The sequence below is a fragment of the Callorhinchus milii genome, unplaced genomic scaffold (genome assembly GCF_018977255.1).
Source record: "Callorhinchus milii isolate IMCB2004 unplaced genomic scaffold, IMCB_Cmil_1.0 Scaffold20, whole genome shotgun sequence".
Classification (NCBI taxonomy): Eukaryota; Metazoa; Chordata; class Chondrichthyes; order Chimaeriformes; family Callorhinchidae; genus Callorhinchus; species Callorhinchus milii.
The window spans coordinates 8407046-8428414 of NW_024704761.1; the positions used below are offsets into that span (position 1 = coordinate 8407046).

Here is a 21369-nt window from a genome sequence, read left to right on the forward strand (position 1 = left end):
TTAAATAAATTGTTTTTAAATAGGCAAACCAGCTTTGCTTAACTTGACCTGCGGAGAAGGCTCTTTTGCTTGGGTGTAAGGAGTAGTGTGGTGTATAAAACCCTGGCATGGACTTGTTGGGCTAAATGGGCATGTTGTACACTCTCTAGGTCTATGCTCCATTAAAAACTAGTTGCATTTGTGTTATTTCCAAAATTATGTGGAATTATACGACAAGGAAGCTGACCATTTGGCCCAACTACTCTGCGCTGGGGAGATGAGGAAGATTCTGATGCAAACTGGAGAGAGGGATGAGAATAATCTGAGAATAATCTTCTCAGAGATCCCAAGCATGAACATTTCCACTCGGAGCAAAGTTTAAGGTGTACTATCGCCATGCATTTCGCAACCATATGGGAAACCCCTGTGGCTATGGACTTTAGGGATGCAATTCCATCAAAGTACTTGAGGCCCAAAGTAGAGAGAATAAACTGCACTGTTTTCCCATTCAAACTAATTAATAGTGAGTGTAGCCAAAAGACTCTACTGTGGTGTGCAAATTATACATTGTCAATTTGAACACACACTATATTCTAGTTCTTGACATTGCAGGATCTGTATTAATTTGAATTAACAAAATTAACCATGTTACAAACCAAAACCGCTTACATATGATAAAAGCATACCACTGTTTTCAATTTTTTACATAAATAACTGCACGTAAGGGTTTTTCTTTTTGAAACCAATGTCTTAAAATTGGTGCAAAAGTAGTCATAAAGTGACATAAAAATGAAAAGCTACCAAACCTTTAGAATGTACAACAAATTCTTCAGACAGGAAAGTAGAGAGCGCAAAATATCACATCGTTCTGAATGACAAAGTGAGTTGTCAAAACAATGTTTTAAAAAAAATGGATACAGTGTAGGATGTAGTAGAATAACAGGGAAAAAAAACATTTTCTCTCCATTGTCATCTACCATTGACTTGGTTCTCTAGTTACACAGTATAAAATTTGTTAGCTTTGGCTAAATAATTTAACCGAAAAGACTACGAAACGACTACAGAAAAAAAATGTACATTTCACTCCAGCAGTCGTGCGATTATAAAATGTAACAGAAATGTCCTCAGTTACAGTGGTGTTCAAACACCTGATGTTTTACTCCTCCTTGGCACAGGGTCGGTCAATTCTGGAGGCTCCACACCTCCAAAAACTGGATCTGAAAGTTCTCTGAACAGAGGGGTGGATTTTCAAAAGTGTCACAGCGCTGCGTTCTCCCATGGTGCAAGTCAGCATCTATGTTTAATGCTTGGCCATTTCCACCTCCTGCGGAATGTGTAAGGAACAATTGCTCTTAATTCACATTGGCAATATCCTCTTTGTAAATGATCAATTTCATGAGCTGATTAGTTTAAAGAGTTGTGCAACTGTAACAGCTTAGACATACAGAAAGTGTTCTAAGAGTGTTGCCCTGCATCAGGAAATAAAGAACTTTGTGTGCTTAATTTATCGACAATCTACTTAAGAATGGTTTCTGACTGAAGAATAATGGCCTCAGGCACTAATTCAACAAACCAGCGCTGTAGCCTGCCAATTAACGCCACTCTGGAAGTATTTGCTCAAACTTGGATGAAGGGATTAAGGTACCAATCATTAAAGTTCCTTACCGATAATTATTGATTTATTAGTTCCTGCCATGAACATGGAGGCAGTTTTCGAAGGTCGTTTGAAGCATCGGAGTGCGAGGAATGGAGAAAGACGTTCAGTCGTCATTACAGTCGGAACAGTCAGATAATTGGAATTCTGTTCTGGGGTCGGGTCAGAGGCTGAGCAAAGTACTGGAGACGAGAACCGGCGGGGAGAACCTGGAGACTGCGACCAAGGTGGAGAGCGAGAGAATCGGGAAGAAGTTACTGAGGGTGAGCGGGAGCAAAGAGACGAATGGGCAGCCTTGGTTATCTTGGGATGTTTAACTATCACCCACTCGTAACGATTGGTTTCGGGGCGTAACTGAAAAACAAATGTCTCATTTGGACGCAAACTCATTTTAAATGATCCGGTACATTTTTTTACTGTATTACACCACATGTTTTGACAGGCGTCTTTAAAAACATAACTGAAATATTATTTTTTTTGAAAGAAAGTGATTAAAGTAGCTGTCTATAGACCACTTAGAGATATAGCGAATCCCAATTATGATGTGATGGCTGGGGTTTCGAAAATCCCAACCAGCACTATACTCCCAGTTTACATGGGGAAATCAAAATAGCTGAACTTCCAGGCATCATATCAATGTCAACATCATTTCTTTTGTGCTGGCATGTGTAGCATGCAGGAAGTGCTCCTTGTGCAAGGAATACTCATCCGACTAATTAATAATGATGGTGAAATCACATTGTGTTAATTCAACACTAATGACAATTGAAAATATGTATATAATATATATATATATATGTGTGTGTGTGTAAAAAGATACACTAGATGGCTGCTGCACTCCAGTGAAAAATCTCTTTAAAAATCAGCAGCAGATCCTTTTAGGTCATTCTCTTCTATTTTCCTTTGTATCCTTTAATTCCCTATTGTTATTTAACCACTCGTGCTAATAGCATCCCTGCCAGCTCATGCCCTATCTGGCGCTATCCATCCGAGATGATTGTCTTCTTGTTTATTCAGTTGCCTGGCTAATTTCCTATGTAAAACATTACTGCTCGAAACAAAGACCGAAAGAACAAACATGCCTAGCAATGCACAGTTCTTATGACTTTTTGTTCTCCCCCAGGAACTTACATTAAATACGAAGCATTCTCCCGTCCCAAAGAAATTAGTGCCTCGTCCATTCTCTCTCCTTCTTTCATTCCAGTCAGATGTTAGAAACGCACCACAAATCTGAAATAAATTTTAAATGTACTTAAATGAGAAAGGCTTTGCCACCTTTCTTTCCCAGGTGTCTAGATGCCCCAAGGCTGATAACCCAACATTAATATTGTAGTTTGACAGAAATGGAAATCATTTTAACACAACCGTTAGGACTGGGAGATGGAACCGAACACATACCTACACAAGCCAATTTTATTCAATAAATGTAGCCTTTTTTCTGTAGAATTTTGGCAAATACAGGCAATTCACTTTACAGTATATTCTGTGAAGCATTTTGAGACATCTCGAAGATGTGCACTCTATCAAATGCAAGGATCGCAAATACTGTTTGGTTTGTCATGAATAATGGCCAGGATTTGTGTTCAGATGTGAGTTTTTTTAAAGCTATGTATTACGTTCCTCTGCTCTCCTCTGCTCTGGTCTCAATGAGCCACCAAAATTCATTTAGATTATATGAAGGCAAATTTCTTCCAGGCTTGTGTCAGGGAGTCTGCATATAGTGGCCACAAGAATCCTTCTGAAGTGAAAGGCGCTGTATAGATAGCTATTTGCTGTTGCGTGGTTTTGCAATTATTTATATTACCAAACTTTATTGACTTCAAGTCTTCTGCTATCTTCATTTGCGCTTGGTCCCCAGTTTTCAGTAACAATGGTTAATATTGTTGCCTTACTTCAGAGAAACAGCATACTTTACTCAACACTGTTTTTTAAAACAATTTGTAGCCAAATTTCAATCAACAAAACACCCACCTTTTTGCACGACTGCATTATATCTTGTCCCTGAACATATGTTACGGAAGGAGTAGTAATAAGCCAAAAAAGTATTTGCCAATTGAGAAATTTATACTATTGGAAGCTGGCAGATTATGTTTATTTGGGGCTTTAATTGTAGAAAGCAGATTATTAAAATTGTCTCACGTTTACACACTGATTCCTATGGCAACAAAGCCAGCAAATTAAATTGCCTCCCAGAGGAAGTTTCGCGCTCCAGGGAATCCTGCCTTGTCGTGTGATTTATGGCCTCCTCAAACTCTCTGACCCAAAGACTTGGCTCTGTAGTTTGTTTTTGGATTACATCATGTTTGCTTTCCCAAGATTGGATCAGTCTGCAGCATTCTTTCACCCCTACGGCCTGTGCCTTATCGCCACAAGAAACCAAATTGCAAATCTAGGCAGGATTTATGCTGAAATGCACATAGGGCAAACTGCTATATTTGCCCTATATTCGCCCACAAATATACAGTCAATTCACTTTACAGCATATTCTGTGTAGCGCTTTGAGATGTCTAGAAGACGTGAAAAGCGCTATATTAAATGCAAGGATTATTATTATTAATATGCAAAACAAAATCAGCACTGTTGAAGTCGTCAAGATGAAATACACAAGTTCTGTTTTTACTGTATCTGCCCTTTTTACTGCCCTTTATGACACGGTTGTCCAAAGATGCTTACCTCTCCTTTCGTTGTTTTAAACAGTAAAACTGTTGGCTCGTATCCCTCACAATGAGAATAAAACCTGTGAAAAATTACAAAATAAATGGTGGAAACAGATACGATAACAACTTTCAAAAGGGAATTAGGTAATCGAAATTTGCAGGGATATGGGGAAAGAGCGAGGGAGTGGGACTGATTAGCTTGATCTTCCAAAGAGCTGGCACAGGTACGATGGGCCGAATGGCCTCCTTCTGTGCTGTAATATTCTGTTTCTATGATTCTAAATGCATCAATCTATCACAAAGGTAGCAAGTTATTCAAGATACAAGCCCCAATGTTTAAAAATGTGGTATATATACAACAATAAAGAGGATTTTGTTCAAGAAAAATGACAACTACAGAGAACCAATAAGTATGTTGACTTGTATACTTGTTGCACTGGAAAGGAAGTGCTGATTAGTTCTGATAGGAAGCAATACAGTAGTGTGAGGTTCCTCTTGCAGTGTAAACCATGTCACCAAAGTCTGAATGTTTTATTCTGTCAACAGTCGGGTAAAAGAGATCAAATTGTAGTATTTTTTGGGGGGGGGAGGGGGAGACGATGAACATCGCAATTTGAGGTTAGCCTTTTGGACTTTTGCCTGTGTTATTTCGTCGATTTCCAGCTGAGTTTTACCGTTGTTGCCACTTCAGCTTTTAGTTTCCTTTTTTCCGTTTCTACTTTTTTTTCTTCTATTTTCTCCTCGGCAACCACGTTTCGTCATTCCGACACTGATCCTCTGCCCAGGCTGCCAGGCTTATAACATAATAATATAATAATAATAATCCTTGCGTTTGATATAGCCACTTATCACGTCTTCGAGACGTCTCAAAGGATATCACAGGATATAACGGAAAGTGAATTGACTGTTTGTATTGTGGGCGAAATGTTTGAAGCGAAAACAAAGGCTTCTCCGTATGACTCTGTCTGATGTGATTGGGAAATGTTTCAAGAAATGGAAATCTGTCAGGCAGCCTCATGACAGGAAGGAACAGTTATACAATTAGACATGCTTCAGTTAGCAGGAAATTCACTGGTCTGTAGATACAGCGTTGAGAAGTTACATAAATCCAAAAGGGAGAACGATGTTTCCACCCATCTCTTGGCCAACAATCCTCAGGATAAAATTTGGCATTCACTTCATGGCTGCTCGTGAGACATTGATGTGTGCAAATTGGTTGTTTCATTCGCCTACAAAATGTAGTCACTGCACTTTAATCTGGAATTCCATCCCCCAGCCATCCGCCTTGCCCCCTCCTTAGCCTCCTTCACTCCTGCCTCCAGACCCTCCTCTTTGATCATGCCATCGGCGACACCTCTTCCCCTCCCTTTTCCCCCCCTGACCCCCAGCTTAGGTCTGGAATGCTATACTCTGTCCAGCACCTTGGGACTTCCTCCCGACGTGAAAGGCTCTACACAAATGTAATCTTGTTGTTGTTTACAGTAAATCTTTCAAGCTCTTTAAGACGTTTTGATGACATGAATTCAAATGCAATTAGTAATGATAATAGGTAATATTAATAATTATTACTATTAAAATATAATGACGCTTTTGCACCTATAAAGGATTTCAAAATAGTAATATATATCCAATTGACCAAAATGTTATCCATGCTGGAAGGAAGATGTGCACATTGATGCATGGGAATGAATCAGTTAGAGATATAAATCTTATCTTGAGGAACCAATAAAAAAGAATGACGTGGGTGGGGTAACATCTGGGATCCTCTTATAATCTTTTGATTTCAGGCTCTCAGTCAGCCTCTGTCTCACTGTGGCATCATTACAAACTGTAGCTGCAGTTTTATGTGCTGTTAAAATTATTTATGAACTTAATTCATAAATCTATACTATATTTAGGTCATGCGTAATGAATGTGAACAACTCTTGAGGTTAAATTTGCAGTCTTATGATCATACATTACACTGTGTATACTTAGCAGGGCCAATGGGTAAAGATCTAGCAAAGCTTTCCCTATATTCCTTTGATTGTTTAGTTACAGATATCTGTTCAAACACAAGATCAAGATCACAGGAGAGCTTTGGATGAGAGGTTTGTTAGTCACTGTGGCTCAGTTGGTAGGATTCTTGCTTCTGGGTCAGAAGTGGGTTCAGGGACCATGGTTCTCCCACAAAAATATACAGTCAATTCACTTGACAGTATATTCTGTGAAGCGCTTTGAGACGTGATAAGGAGCTATATCAAACGCACGGTTTATTATTCATTATTATTAAAGGTGCTGTCCTTTAGATGAGACATTAACCTGAAACTACATGTCCAGCTGCAATTCAAGAAGAAAGTCATGTTTCTTTTGAGCCAATAATTCCCCAGATATAAAAAGATTATTCGCCTCAAGGCTGTTTGTGGGGCATTGCTGTGTACAAATTGGCTGCTGCATTCACCAACAATGTCAAACTTTGTTTCCCAGAAAATCTTGTACTTTGACACATTTGGACATGAGAATAATAATAATCCTTGCCTTTGATGTAGCGCCTTATCACGTCGTCTAGATGTGTCAAAGCACTTCACAGAATGTATTGTAATGTGAATTGACTGTATATTTGTGGGCGAAACGTGGCAGCCAATTGTGCAGAGCAGTGTCCCACAAACAGTCATGGATTGCATGAGCAAACATTTTTTTTCAGGGATTATTATCCTCAGAAAAGCGATCCACAAATCGACTATTAATCGGGTTCCTTCTTATTGCTAGGTAAACAGGACTCCTGTGGCTACATCAAGTCCAAGAGTTGTTTTATTATCTGAGAAATTACTGATGAAAACGTCTTTAAATCCTGCCTCCCTTTCACAAGATCACAAGAAAGGTTCAGACAAAAAAAGTCCCTCGGCACATCTGACCTCCTTTCAGAATACTCACCCTATCACTTTCTCCATCACAGCATCACACTGTATTTTTAAAAAAAAACAAATCCAACATCCTGCATTGTCATAGCTGTTATTTGGAAGGTGTTGCACAGGACCATTTTCTTATAAATTAGAAATCTGCCCCTGAGCTAATTGGATTTCTCTGAGTACTCTGGAGGTAATCACTAATATACAGCGAAGTGTTCAAACATTTCTGTGCATTTTTAACTCACGCAACAAGTGCATCACCTAGTGGTAGTAATTTGATAATTACTGGATCAGATACAAGAGGAGAGGAATACAGTTAATATTAGTTGTCCATTACTTTCATATATGTAGAAATATGTTATAATAATTTTCACAATTTTGTTCTTGATTTTCCAAGGATCAACTGCAAGTATTATTATTAGTAGTAGTGCAAATAGTCAAGGTGGGTGAATGAAAGTAACATATATTTGATTTACTTCATAACATAGTATATGTTACTTGAAATTCTTTGCAGGGTAATAGATATTAAGATATTGTGGAAACCTTGGGGAGAAGATGTCAATATCAAGGATAAAAAACATTGAACATATTATCTGGACAGTAACACCACATGAGGACACGTGGAGCAGAGATACTTGATCAACGTGGGAAGTTAGAATGAATGGAGGGAACATGAACAGACTGTAACCATCCTTACCTTGATAGGAAAGGTGAGAGAATATGTTAAGAGCTCGTGTTAGTAAGGTGGAAGGAGAGAAACCATCAACCTCTTTTAAAAGATGAAATAGCAAACCTGAAATCTTCGGTCAGAATGTTAGGCAAAAGGTTATATAATATTAAGGTTATATAAATAATCCTTGCATTTGATATAGCGCCTTATTCCCTCTTTGGAGGTTTGGAGGTAGTTACCACATGCCGATTGTTTGAATTGATCATAATAAAAACTTACATTTAAAACAAAAGTCTATTGCCCTGCATGTTATCTGGCAGGCAGCCAAATCCACTTGTTCCTAAGAGAGAGAATGATGCCAGCTGGTCAACCTTAGCCTTAAAACAAGAAGCATAAATTCACCAGACAGGCCAGTGCCTTCAGTGGAACAGAATGTTCCATGTAACAATTAAAATACTTAGGAATCAATCAGCGCAGCAATAATTAACAGAACTGAACAATCAGTTGGTAATAATGTCTGAAAGACTGGGTGTGGTTTTAGCAGCCTCAGGCAGGAGTGATAGTTTGGGCTAAATGATCGAACTCCCATCAGTGGTGTGGGGGAACAATCTGATCTCGTCCATTGCCACGGCAAGATAATAATGATAATAATAATCCTTGCATTTTGATTTTGTGCCTCATCACGTCTTCGAGACGTCTCAAAGCGCTTCGCAGAATATACGGTAAAGTGAATTGACTCTGTATTTTGTGAGCTAAAGATGGCACGAAGGCGGAGGTGGGGTCCGTCGCAAAGATGATACAGGGACCAGCATCATTCCTGTGTTGATAGGAAACCTCAACACTAGTCAGGGATAGGTACCGGGGAAGGTGGGGGGAGGCCATGGAAATAAAGTAGGTGCCTCTATATGTGTAGAGGAATGTAAAGCAGAAGCATCTTGTAGTTGATACTTGATTGAGGATAAAGGTTACCAAAGGTGTTTCTAATTAGTTAGTTCTTTCAAGTGAATATACAGCAAACACCAAATACAATTTACATTTATGCAGCGCCTTTCACATTGGGAGGGCATCTCAAAGAGATTGAATGAATGAATAATCTTTCTACAGCGCGCAGTCCATGAACATGTTCTTCCGTTAATGAATTCTTACCTTTGCAGACTGTATCCATGTTCCAGGGTAGTAAACAATAAAAGTGGTTGGAACAATGCAAAGCGTTCCGGGATCCACGACCACACAATCCGCATCTCCTGAGCAGTTACAATACTCGACTGGAAATTCAACATGTCTACGGCCAAGTAGGTATTCGGTCTGAGAGGGGAAAAAGAAAAATATAAAAGCGGTGGAATATTTTTACGTGGGTGTCCATGTTAACCAACATGCCACAATTTGATTAATTTTTCTGCCATTCTAGTGGCTCCTACGCACTGCCGCACTCCATCTTCTCTGCTGAGAAACCAGGCAAGTCCTTCATTGCTCTTCTGTCGCCATGTCAACGTGTTGCTGAATTTCAACTTCGACCTCTTGAAAGTATTCAGTAAGAAAATACACAGTCACTACGCTTTGCAGTGAATCTTGTGAAGCATTTTGAGCCTTCTTCTTGATATGAAGGGCGCTATTTGGAAAGCAAGGATTGATATTATTACAACAACTTGCATTTCTATAGCGCCCCTCACACAGGGTAGCGTCCCAGAGCACTTTATTAATGCTAGGATATGTTTGCCCACAATTACACAGTCACTCCACTTCATAGTGAATGCTGTGAAGCACTTTGGAACGTCTTCCTGAAGTGAAAGGCACGATATCAAATGGAAGCATTATAATTTATTATTATTACCACATGCATTATTCCATTGTCACCTTATAATCATGGCTGTTTCGTGGAAAAACAATTGGGGAATAACTGATGACAGTAACGCGTGGATGACAGAAGAACTATCATGTGGTTGCTCACCTCTTCTGTTGCATTCCAGTGCCTTTCTGTGCCAAAGCTTTCTTGTTTGCCAGCTGCAGAAGATGAATTTCTTTGCAAGACAAGAGTCTGATGCTGAAAGCTTTCTCTAGGACCTGGTCCACGGTGGTGTACTGCGAAATGTTTGTCATGAAAAGCTGCAAGTCCAGCTGGACGTCATGAATCTCAACCTCTTTGGAGGTCAACGAGAGCTTATATTGCTTTAATAAGGCGAGACCAATGCGATAAAGTGCTTTGTAACCTTCAAGTAGGAAGACATCGAGAACACGAATGGCGTACTTAAATGGGAGGTCCCCAAAAATCCACATCAGCCAGTCGGAGTAGATCTCAAAGGCGTTGCGAGATTGTGTTGCAATCAGTTTGTGAGAAGCTTGGCAGTACTTGCTTGCCAGATCGCCGAAGGTCATGCAAGACGACTCGTGGGTGAGGAAGGTTTGATCAATGAATCGCTTCTTGGGATCGTTGCAAGCAAGAAGCCTGAAGACGTTCTCGAAACACTCCGCCTCGTCTGTGCTGTAGTGCAGCAACAGGGCAACTATGGCAGGCAGAATTGGGGAGTAGGTAATGTCAGGAAACTGGTCAGCAATGCAGATCAGAATCTTCTTCACTGCGATCTTGCCTTCTGCGTTGAGAAAGTAGGTTGGCATATTGCAGCCCTCCACAAAGTCAGGTAGAAGCTGAGAGGTAGCATTCGATTGCCCAAATATTTTGCCAACAATATTTCTGTAGACTTCAGCATCCGGTGTAACAGTTCGGCAATGGACTTTTTTGATGATATGATTGTAAGCCGTAGCTCTTGCTTTGTGGTTTCCAGCCCACTCCCCGTGCCTGGCCATGTACTTGAGCTCTTTGTAGCTCTTCAATGTCACATTCCTGCAAGTATTAGGTGATGTGCCCGGGTCAAGTATTCTATCCCAGTCCACAAAATGCCCATCGCCTTTGTCGTTTACGTTACTTTCACCCCAGTTTTCATCGTCTGTAATGAGGAGCAAAGGCACTTCAGGAAAATTGTGGGGTTCACCTGCAAAACAAGCCACAAGCAGATTTAGAAACACAGTAATTGATCGATGACAGGATTAGACCAGACCTGTCAGCAAGTGGGAAAGAGTTCCTTTCTCTGAAACGAGCATCTCTCATTTTGGTGAGCATTAAAGTAAGAGAATTGGGTGCTTGGGGGAATATAATAATAATAATTCTTGCATTTGATATAGCACCTTATCACGTCTTCGAGACGTCTCAAAGCGCTTCACAGAATCTACTGTAAAGAGAATTGACTGTATATTTTGTGGGCGAAACGCAGCAGCCAATTGCGCGCAGCAGCGTCCCCACAAACAGTTGTGGATTGAGTGACCATTTTATTATTTATTAGTAATGAAGGAATCACGACTGCAAATATATGAGAGAACGTAGGAGTACAATAGTACCCAGCTCCCTGGGGTGCTTCTGCATGTGGATGTGGCTGACATAGAATACTGATACAGCAGCTTATCACAATGGGCTTTTTGATAAAGGCCAAATGTTGGCCAGATCACAGCCTGTTCTGGATGCAGTGAATAACGTTAGTTATTAAACAGATATTCCTTTGTGATTCATGCCATTACTCGAAAAAGCCTCTGAATCCAAACTTATTACACTGCATTTTATGAACCATTAATACTGACACGCCTTGTGCGTTACTGCCAAATTATTTTGACCCATGTGAAGCCATACTTAAATACTCTTAAGATATTCCAAAGGTTGCACTTAACGAGTTCACAGCCTCTGGCTGGTGCTCACGGTTCTCTTTGCAGTACATTGGACATTGCCTTGTTTTGAACATTGCCCTTTAACCTGACCCGCTTTCGTCATTCTACTATAAAATGGATATTTCTCTCTGATCTAAGGTTTCAACAGAGGTTTCAAATACAAATATCTGTTTGTTTAAAGTGAATAACGCTCAATATTGCATTTGATACAGCGTTTTTCACGTCGGGAGGATGTCTCAAAGCGCTTCACGAGATTTACTGTAACGTGCAGTGACTGTGTGTTTTGGGAGACTATGTTTTAAAAAGCCTGACAATTGTGCAATTGTGTGTGGACTTTCGGGCTGGAGATAAGAGATGCCAATGGGATGATTGTTTCCTCTGGGAACTTTATTAAGGTTTCTGTATAAACCAATCTAAATGGGTACAACGTATGGTTCTTTGTGGTTATGGTTCTTTCTTGTCTACTCTCATCCCATTTTCCTTTATTATCCTCAAACTATTCTATTGTTCGATTTTTCAATTATCTGTCGAATTCACTTATAAATGATGTAACAGATTTCGCTTCAATGGTCACTTGTGCTGAAGTATTCTACTTCCTAAAATTCCTATTATATGTACGTTTTTTAACCTTAGTTTTTCTTTACATCTCTAAATATCAAGTGTGGACTCTACATTACCTGGTTAATGCTATCATTCACTTCATGACTGTTTGTCACAAGTTGTTGTGTGCAAATTGGTTTCTGAGTTCACCTACAGCTATACAATAACTACATTCTACGGTAAATCATGTGAAGTGCTTTGAGACATTTTAATGGCGTGACAAGGTGCTATCTCAAATGTAAGGATGAAAAAGAAACAAATTAATTTCCCTGCAATGCAGCCCTCAAATCAGCGCACCAAATGCTTGTTGAAAATAATAATAATAATAATAATTCTTGCATTTTTGATATAGAGCTTTTTCACGTCTTCTAGACATCTTCTTTCACATCTTCAAAGCGCTTCACAGAATATGCTGTAAAGTGAATTGAATTGACTGTATATTTGTGGGCAAATATAACAAAATATCTGCACAACATTCCTGTATTTTCTTCACCTGTTAGTTTCACCTCACCTTTGTCACCACCATTAAGAGACAGCACACCACCAATAACGTTTGGTATTTTGTCTTTTGAAAACATTTTTTTATTGTATGTAGTTAACTATACAAAACAAAATGTACAGCATTCATGCTACTGGGCTAAATTATCTCATAAAGGCTTATATTATACTGGGATACATGATTTTATGTACCTCAGATGATACAATTTATGATTTTAATATTTACTTTTTAGGGGAAAAAACAAAGAATCTGCATAAAAATGTGTAATATGTTTTTGGAAATGTTCTGCAGTGAGAGAGAAGTCTGTAATTTAAGATTAGCTTCCTTTCTTGGTGTTGGATTACATTCTAAGTACTCTCTACCCAATGACAAGGAGATAAAGGCACTGCCGTGTTCAGATAAACGTTAAAACTCCCATTTTACGAATTGAAAAGAGGGGGAGTTTTTCCCGTTGTCCTCACCAACAATCCCTCAGATGAAACTGATCATTCACCTCATGGCTGTTTTGCGACATTGCTATATGCAAACTGGCTGCTACATTCACTTACAAATACACAGTCACTACACTTTGCAGTAAAGTGCTTTGAGAAGTCCTCCCAATGCAAAAGGTGCTATAGGAAATAAAATAAAATGTTTTATATTATATGATAATACAGCACTGATTCATACAGACCAGAAGCTCAGAGGTTTGGTTCATATTATTAAATATGTATTTTCAGCAGGGGCAGCAGTTTGGGTCGTACAATTTAACTTAACGCTTCTGGACCTACCGCGTGAAAATCAGTCAGTTTTTCCACTCGTGATTGCTACCTAGTTCCCTCTGCTGGAAAGTGTGTTTGGACATGAAGGTTAAGCTGCATTGTGATGTTTGTGATGTTGAATAGCCTCATGACGCTCGCTATTTTGGTGATTGCTTGGAGCAAGCAAATCAGGCAGGATTTGACTCCGTTTCCAAACATTTGCTGAGTTAAATCTGGCCAGATTTCCGCACAAAGGAGCAGCGCTAGTGAAGTCAAGTGCTAAACAGTACAATACAGTACAAGACATCTCCTCAACCAATGGCTCACAGATAATAATAATAATCTTTGCATCTGATATAACGCTTTATCATGTCTTTGAGACGTCTCAAAGCGCTTCACAAAATATATTGTAAAGTGAATTGACTGTATATTTTGTGGGCGAAATGTGGCAGCCAATTGTGCACAGCAGCGTTCCACAAACAGTCGTGGATTGAGCGACCAAATTATTAATTTTTTTTAAAGGGTTATTGCCCCTGGAAAAGTGATCTGCCAATCGGCTAATATACAGGTTGTTACTTACTGCTAGGTAAACCGAGGCGTGTGGAGTAAGGAAACTTGCCCAATGTTTTGCCCTGCCGGGAATCAAACCCAGGTCCTCTCGTTTGCGAGGCGAGTGCTCTAACCACTGAGATACAGGACTCCACATGCAGCCTTAATTTTCAAAACTGTTTTTCTGTAAGTTTCTTCCAAGATCTACATACAGCAAACCGGCTTCAAGGTTGGGGCTGAGTGAATTTTGCAACCGGACACATTTCTGGGCTCTCAGAAATGCTGCGTTAAATCAGAGTCAATCCAGACCCTGGGTGGAATTCTCAATGTGCATCTCAATAGAGCGCCTTGGGACATCCGCCCAACGTGAAAGGCGCTACACCAAATGCCATTTGTTGTTGTTATCATAGAATCCTACAGCAGACAAGGAGGCCGTTTGGCTCATCGTGCCTTGTGTCAGCTATCCAACCAATCCCACTCCCCCCGCTCTTACCCCGATATCCCTGCAATAGTTTTCTTTTTTAAGTAACTTCTCCAATTCCCTTGTGAAAGCATCTGTTGTTGGTGGTGGTGGTGGTGTTGTTGTGGTGGTGGTGGTGACCAAACAATGGAATAAATGTACCTGGAGTTGCATCTGTAGGCTTCTCAGAGCTGTCAGACTGTAAGTGGTCCAATTCTTCCTCTTTGCTGGGGCTGTGCATGTCTAGGACACCAGTACAACCACTCTGTTCCAACATCTTTCTTTGGTTTGTTTTGTTTGCTTGTTTCCTGCTTTACTGCTAATTACTGTTGCTGTCGCTTACTCTGGCGAGTTGGCAATGAGGCACCGGCTGATCGCAGAGACGTGATGACCTGGTCCCAACTGCTTCCAAAAAAAAAAAGCACTTTCAGAAAACTTTCTGTTCATTTCATTTCATTGCCTCGGTGATGACGAGCCACTCCCCCAACAGCAGGTTCGCCTTCCAACCAGAGAGAGAAAGAGAAAAAGAGAGAGAAAAAAATAAACGTCTGTGTGGCAGGGATGGGAAAGGAACTCCCACCCCCCCCAAAAAAAAAACACAAAACAGCATCAGGTTGCAATGCGCAGATTGCTTATGGAAACGAACATCAGCCAAACGGATCAAGTGGTACAAGTTTACAAAGCGAAACTGGACAATGTGTTCCAGGCAAAGCCGTATCCTCTTATAATAACAGGGTTTAAAGGGGGAGGAGGAGGAGGGGGGAAATGAGCACATCACACATGCCACTTTATAAGCGCTTGCCAACAATCATATTTTTGCTAAAGGTTTATTAAATGCATCCTTTTTAAGAACTTCAACTAAGCCTCTGTTTCTCTCACACACACGCACACCCACACACAACTGCCTGGAGCATTCAGACTGCAACACAAGAAATCTTATTCCCAGTTTCAGGAAATCCTTATGGGAACGGTTGCAATTCATGGTTTGGCAGTGCTGTGTTGGTCAATTGTTAAAGACGCAGTGAGGTAGTAGTTGAAGCATTCTGCAATATCATAATACAAATTGCTTCGGTTTTTAATAATCTCAACCTATTGTTAAAGGTTAAAAGAAAATGCAACTTGTTCTTGTCAATGATCAAAGCAACAACAACTTGCATTTACACTGTGCTCTTCACAAGGGCGGTGTCTCCGAACATTTAGTTTAAAGCAAGCAAGACTTATTGGTCCCAAGTATTTAAAGAAACAAGTTTCACTGGGATAATTCAGGTTGCTTTAGTTTTATATCAAGTGTGTGAAAAAAGTTGCTGAGAAATTATAAGGGTCAAAACTTAGGGTCCTATTTGAAAGCGAATATATAATGAATAATTGAATTAATCCTAGATTAGAATCGCAGGACTGTTTGTGGGACGCTGCTGTGCGCAATTGGCTGCTGCGTTTTGCCCACAAAATATACAGTCAATTCACTTTACAGTATATTCTGTGAAGTGCTTTGAAACGTCTCAAAGACGTGATACAATGCTCTATCAAATGCAAGTATTATTATATTGTTATTATTATAGTATTATTTCCTCTCACACACATTCACCATTTGGAATTGGTAACAAAATTTAATGGGGGTAAATGCTGCTATTTTTCAGGAGGTTTCTCTGTACCTGGGAATTGTGCGCAGACAGGCGTATCTTGTCTCAAGCAAATGCACTTTGTTCTACAGCCAGGAATAAGTAAGCATGTTTTCGATGCACTTTCAAATTATTCACCTTTGCTTTGTCTGACGATCGACTTTGAAGTGTTTGCTTTGTACAAATTTATTGTGGTAATAAATACATCCACACAACATGCCAACTGAATGATCGTATCAATTGCAAAAACAAAGAAATAGGTTTCTGGCATAACTCTTTTTAAAACTTATCACTCTAAAACAATTGGAAAGTTAACAGCCATTACATTCCATAACTATGAGGTACTGGAGTATAGTGCCTTTCATGTCAGGAGGATATCTCAAAGGGCTTCATAGGATTTACTGTGAAGTGTAGTCGCTGTACAGTTTGTAATCAAAATTTTTGATTTTAAAAAAATATTACTGACAAAGGAACTTATTAATCTTTGTCATTTGTTTTGGGGGAATTCTGATTTTGAAACACTAAAATGGATCAATTTTAAAGAAAAAGAATCATAATTATAATAATAATAATTCTTGCATTTGATGTAGCACTTTTCACATCTTCGAGACGTTTCAAAGCGCTTCACAGAATATACTGTAAAGAGAATTGACTGTATATTTGTGGGAGAAAAGTGGCAGCCAATTGCACTGTATATTTGTGGGAGAAAAGTGGCAGCCAAACAGTCATGGATTGTAATGTGTACTTACTAATGACGTAGTTTCAATGACAATTCAGGTTTAGTTCATGTTCACAATTTAAAAACCATCAACCAAAATGTTATGTTATGAATATTATGAATATTTGACATTACTCCAGTAGAATATCATATCTGATTGCTCCATATTTTAATTGTTGGGACTGTTAATATCTGATGAGGCTGGTCACCCATTAAATGATAATCCTTGCAATCTCTTGTAATCTACATTTTAATCATTTAAAAGGTGATAATAATAATAATAATAATAATCCTTGGATTTGATATAGTACCTTATCACATCTTTGAGACGTCTCAAAGCGCTTCACAGAATATACTCTGAAGTGAATTGCCTGTAAATATTGTGGGTGAAACGTGGCAGCTAATTGCACATAGCAGTGTCCCACAAACTGTCATGAATTGAGGGATAAATTTTTTTTTGAAGGAATTATTACCCCCGGAAAAGCGATCTGCCAATCGACCAACAACCAGGTTCGCACTTACTGCTAAGTAAACAGAGGCGTGTGGAGTAAGGAAACTTGCTCACCACTTTGCCCTGCCGGGAATCAAACCCGGATCTCTCGCTTGCGAGGCGAGCGCTCTAACCACTGAGCTACAGCACTCCATTGGATGTAGTTTTATATTGTGAATTGGATTTTGTTTAACATTCTTTCCTGGGGAAAATCACATCTATTGACATATCCAGCCTTGTCGGTTTCTGTCCAGATTTTCACCAACTTTAATTTTGAATACGGACCTGGTTCTAGGATGAAATTAATCAAAATGGATAATTTACTGTTTCACAGTGGAGTTGGTAGGAAGCTTGCATGAACAAATTTTGGACAGAGGACTATTCATCTTTTCCAAATAAGTTACTCATTGGGTCACACACTTGTTTCCATTGTGGTAAAATATACTCCAGTGTCTGTTAAATTTCTCCAACACTTTGTGATGATCCATTCATCTTTTCTAAAGTAAACTACAGAGACATTTAAGTTCCGTGAGGGTTTCCATCAAGAAGGTTTAGGTAGACTGACTGCTGACTGACCTCTGTGCATTATGTTGCGCCCATAAAAAATACAGTCAATTCACTTGACAGTATATTCTGTGAAATGCTTTGAGGTGTCTCGAAGACGTGCTAAAGCACTACATCAAATGCGAGGATTATTATTGTTGTCTCCTTCGTTACTCATGAGCGTGGAGTCCCGCAGCTCAGTGGTTAGAGCACTTGCCTTCCGGGCGAGAGGACCTGGGTTCGAGTGCCACAGAAATGCGTCACAGGCAATTGGCGCCAAGTGCGTCGACTGCGTGTCCGCGGCCAAGTACGGCAGACAATCCGAGCGAAGCAAGTCCCACTGAGAAGCCCTGCGACGAAGGACCAATGAGGCATAGCAGTCGGTTGGCCCTGAGGCTCTACTATTTTCCGGTAGAGTCGCGCGACTGGTGACGTCCACCTGCACAAAGCAGACGGTCAGAAACCTTCTCAATAATAATAATACGACTAATAATAATAATCCTTGCATTTGATATAGCGTTTTCACGTCGGGAGGACGTCCCAAAGCGCTTCACAGAACACACTGTAAAGTGAATTGACTGTATATTTGTGGGCGAACGCGGCAGCCAATTGCGCACAGCAATGTCCCACAAACAGTCGTGGATTGAAAATGACCAATTTATTATTGTTTTTGTTTTGGAGGGATTATTATTAGGCTCTGTGTGGAGTAAGGAAACTTGCCCAAGGTTTGGCCCTCTGCCTGGAATTGAACTCAGGTCTCTCACTTGCAAAGCGAGTGCTCTAACCACCGAGGGATGGCAACTCTGACAATGCAGCGGAGCTCACGCCGCCCCCACCCCCCACTCCGCAACCGCACCCCCACCCCAGTACCCCCAGTTTGTGCCAAACCAAACACGAGCCCCAATCTTCCGCATCTCCTCCAAATGACCGACACACAGAGCCGTCAAATTTGGGACGAGCGCCTTCGGAGCTGCGTCAGAGAAAAAAGAAGAAAGGCGGTTTTTTTTTCCTTTAAAAAGAAACAGGGGAGAAAACAAGCTTTTTGCAGCTTTAAATTCTAGACATATATATATATATATATATATATACATACATATATATTGAGAAAAACGCACAGGACAAGGAAAAAAAAAACTCGCCCAATTCGGCTCGAATCCGCCCATTTGGGCGTGAAACCCGCCCGATTGGGCGCGGAAAGAACGCCCGATCCGAGGGGGGGGAGAGAGGAGCGTCGGCGCATGCGCAGTCAGGCCCCAGACAGACAGCCGCGGCCGGAACCAATGGTCGCGGCTCCGGGCGGAGCTTCGGTGTCGGACACAACCCGGAAGGCGGCGGCGGCCGGAGGTGGTGGCGGCGGACGAGGGGCGGGAAGGCGATGGCGCGGGACGGCTGGTGAGAGGACCGGCGGCTGCCGGGGGCGGAGGGCCCGACAAGGCCTCCGGTAACACGGTCCCGAACAGCCCCCGAGGCAGCGGGAGCCGAGCGGCCCTCACACCGACATACACTGTGACCCACACCTCATATACACTGTAACCTACACCTCATATACACTGTGACCCACACCTCATATACACTGTGACCCACACCTCATATACACTGTAACCCACACCTCATATACACTGTAACCCACACCTCATATACACTGTAACCCACACCTCATATACACTGTAACCCACACCTCATATACACTGTAACCCACACCTCATATACACTGTAACCAACACCTTATATACACTGTAACCCACACCTCATATACACTGTAACCCACACCTCATATACACTGTAACCCACACCTCATATACACTGTAACCCACACCTTATATACACTGTGACCCACACCTCATATACACTGTAACCACACCTCATATACACTGTAACCCACACCTCATATACACTGTAACCCACACCTCATATACACTGTGACCTACACCTCATATACACTGTAACCCACACCTCATATACACTGTAACCCACACCTCATATACACTGTAACCCACACCTCATATACACTGTAACCCACACCTCATATACACTGTAACCTACACCTCATATACACTGTAACCACACCTATATACACTGTGACCCACACCTCATATACACTGTAACCCACACCTTATATACACTGTGACCTACACCTCATATACACTGTAACCCACACCTCATATACACTGTAACCTACACCTTATATACACTGTAACCCACACCTTATATACACTGTAACCCACACCTTATATACACTGTAACCTACACCTCATATACACTGTAACCTACACCTTATATACACTGTACCACACCTCATATACACTGTAACCTACACCTTATATACACTGTAACCCACACCTTATATACACTGTAACCTACACCTCATATACACTGTAACCTACACCTTATATACACTGTAACCCACACCTTATATACACTGTAACCCACACCTTATATACACTGTAACCCACACCTTATATACACTGTAACCCACACCTCATATACACTGTAACCCACACCTCATATACACTGTAACCTACACCTCATATACACTGTAACCCACACCTCATATACACTGTAACCTACACCTTATATACACTGTAACCCACACCTCATATACACTGTAACCCACACCTCATATACACTGTAACCTACACCTCATATACACTGTAACCTACACCTCATATACACTGTAACCCACACCTCATATACACTGTAACCCACACCTTATATACACTGTAACCCACACCTCATATACACTGTAACCCACACCTTATATACACTGTAACCTACACCTTATATACACTGTAACCTACACCTTATATACACTGTAACCCACACCTCATATACACTGTAACCTACACCTTATATACACTGTAACCTACACCTTATAGACACTGTAACCTACACCTTATATACACTGTAACCCACACCTATATACACTGTAACCACACCTTATATACACTGTAACCTACACCTTATATACACTGTAACCACACCTTATATACACTGTAACCTACACCTTATATACACTGTAACCTACACCTTATATACACCTTATATACACTGTAACCTACACCTTATATACACTGTAACCTACACCTTATATACACTGTAACCTACACCTTATATACACTGTAACCTACACCTTATATACACTGTAACCTACACCTTATATACACTGTAACCTACACCTTATATACACTGTAACCTACACCTTATATACACTGTAACCCACACCTTATACACACTGTAACCTACACCTTATATACACTGTAACCCATACCTTATATACACTGTAACCCACACCTTATATACACTGTAACCTATACCCTATACACACTGTAACCTACACCTTATTTACACTGTAACCCACACCTTATATACACTGTAACCCACACCTTATATACACTGTAACCCACACCTTATATACACTGTAACCTACACCTTATATACACTGTAACCTACACCTTATATACACTGTAACCTACACCGTATATACACTGTAACCTACACCTTATAGACACTAACCTACACCTTATAGACACTGTAACCTACACCTTATAGACACTGTAACCTACACCTTTTACACACTGTATAACCTACGCCT

The 21369-nt window shown here is 40.5% G+C and overlaps 2 protein-coding genes across 4 annotated transcripts in view; one reads left to right on the forward strand and one right to left on the reverse strand.

Moving 5' to 3' along the window:
• Nucleotides 1-1082: 1082 nt before the first annotated feature.
• LOC103175726 (TBC1 domain family member 24-like) lies at nt 1083-14684 on the reverse strand. Its single transcript, XM_007888899.2, has 7 exons — nt 14570-14684; nt 9797-10835; nt 8995-9153; nt 4307-4370; nt 2765-2863; nt 1645-1987; nt 1083-1303 (listed from the first exon to the last, which is right to left on the reverse strand). The coding sequence occupies exons 1-7, from the start codon at nt 14682-14684 to the stop codon at nt 1161-1163; spliced, it is 1962 nt and encodes a 653-aa protein (XP_007887090.2). The 3' UTR covers nt 1083-1160.
• Nucleotides 14685-19115: 4431 nt separating this feature from the next.
• The window catches only part of stx8 (syntaxin 8), a 103222-nt gene continuing 100968 nt past the window's right edge, over nt 19116-21369 (forward strand). For all 3 annotated transcript variants that reach the window (XM_007888510.2, XM_007888511.2, XM_007888512.2), the window contains exon 1: nt 19116-19169. In XM_007888510.2, coding sequence (XP_007886701.1) covers nt 19153-19169 — 17 coding nt within the window. In that variant the 5' untranslated portion in view covers nt 19116-19152. The remainder of the gene's footprint in view (nt 19170-21369) is intronic.

Excerpts from the sequence above, each read along its gene's own strand:
- LOC103175726 (XM_007888899.2), bottom strand. The coding sequence starts at position 14,684 with ATGTTGGAACAGAGTGGTTGTACTGGTGTCCTAGACATGCACAGCCCC. Across the intron at positions 9,154-9,796 it reads ACTGGAATGCAACAGAAGAG|ACCGAATACCTACTTGGCCG; the intron begins GTGAGCAACCAC and ends TTCCCCTCTCAG. Across the intron at positions 1,988-2,764 it reads GAGAATGCTTCGTATTTAAT|TTACGCCCCGAAACCAATCG; the intron begins GTAAGTTCCTGG and ends TTTGTTTTTCAG.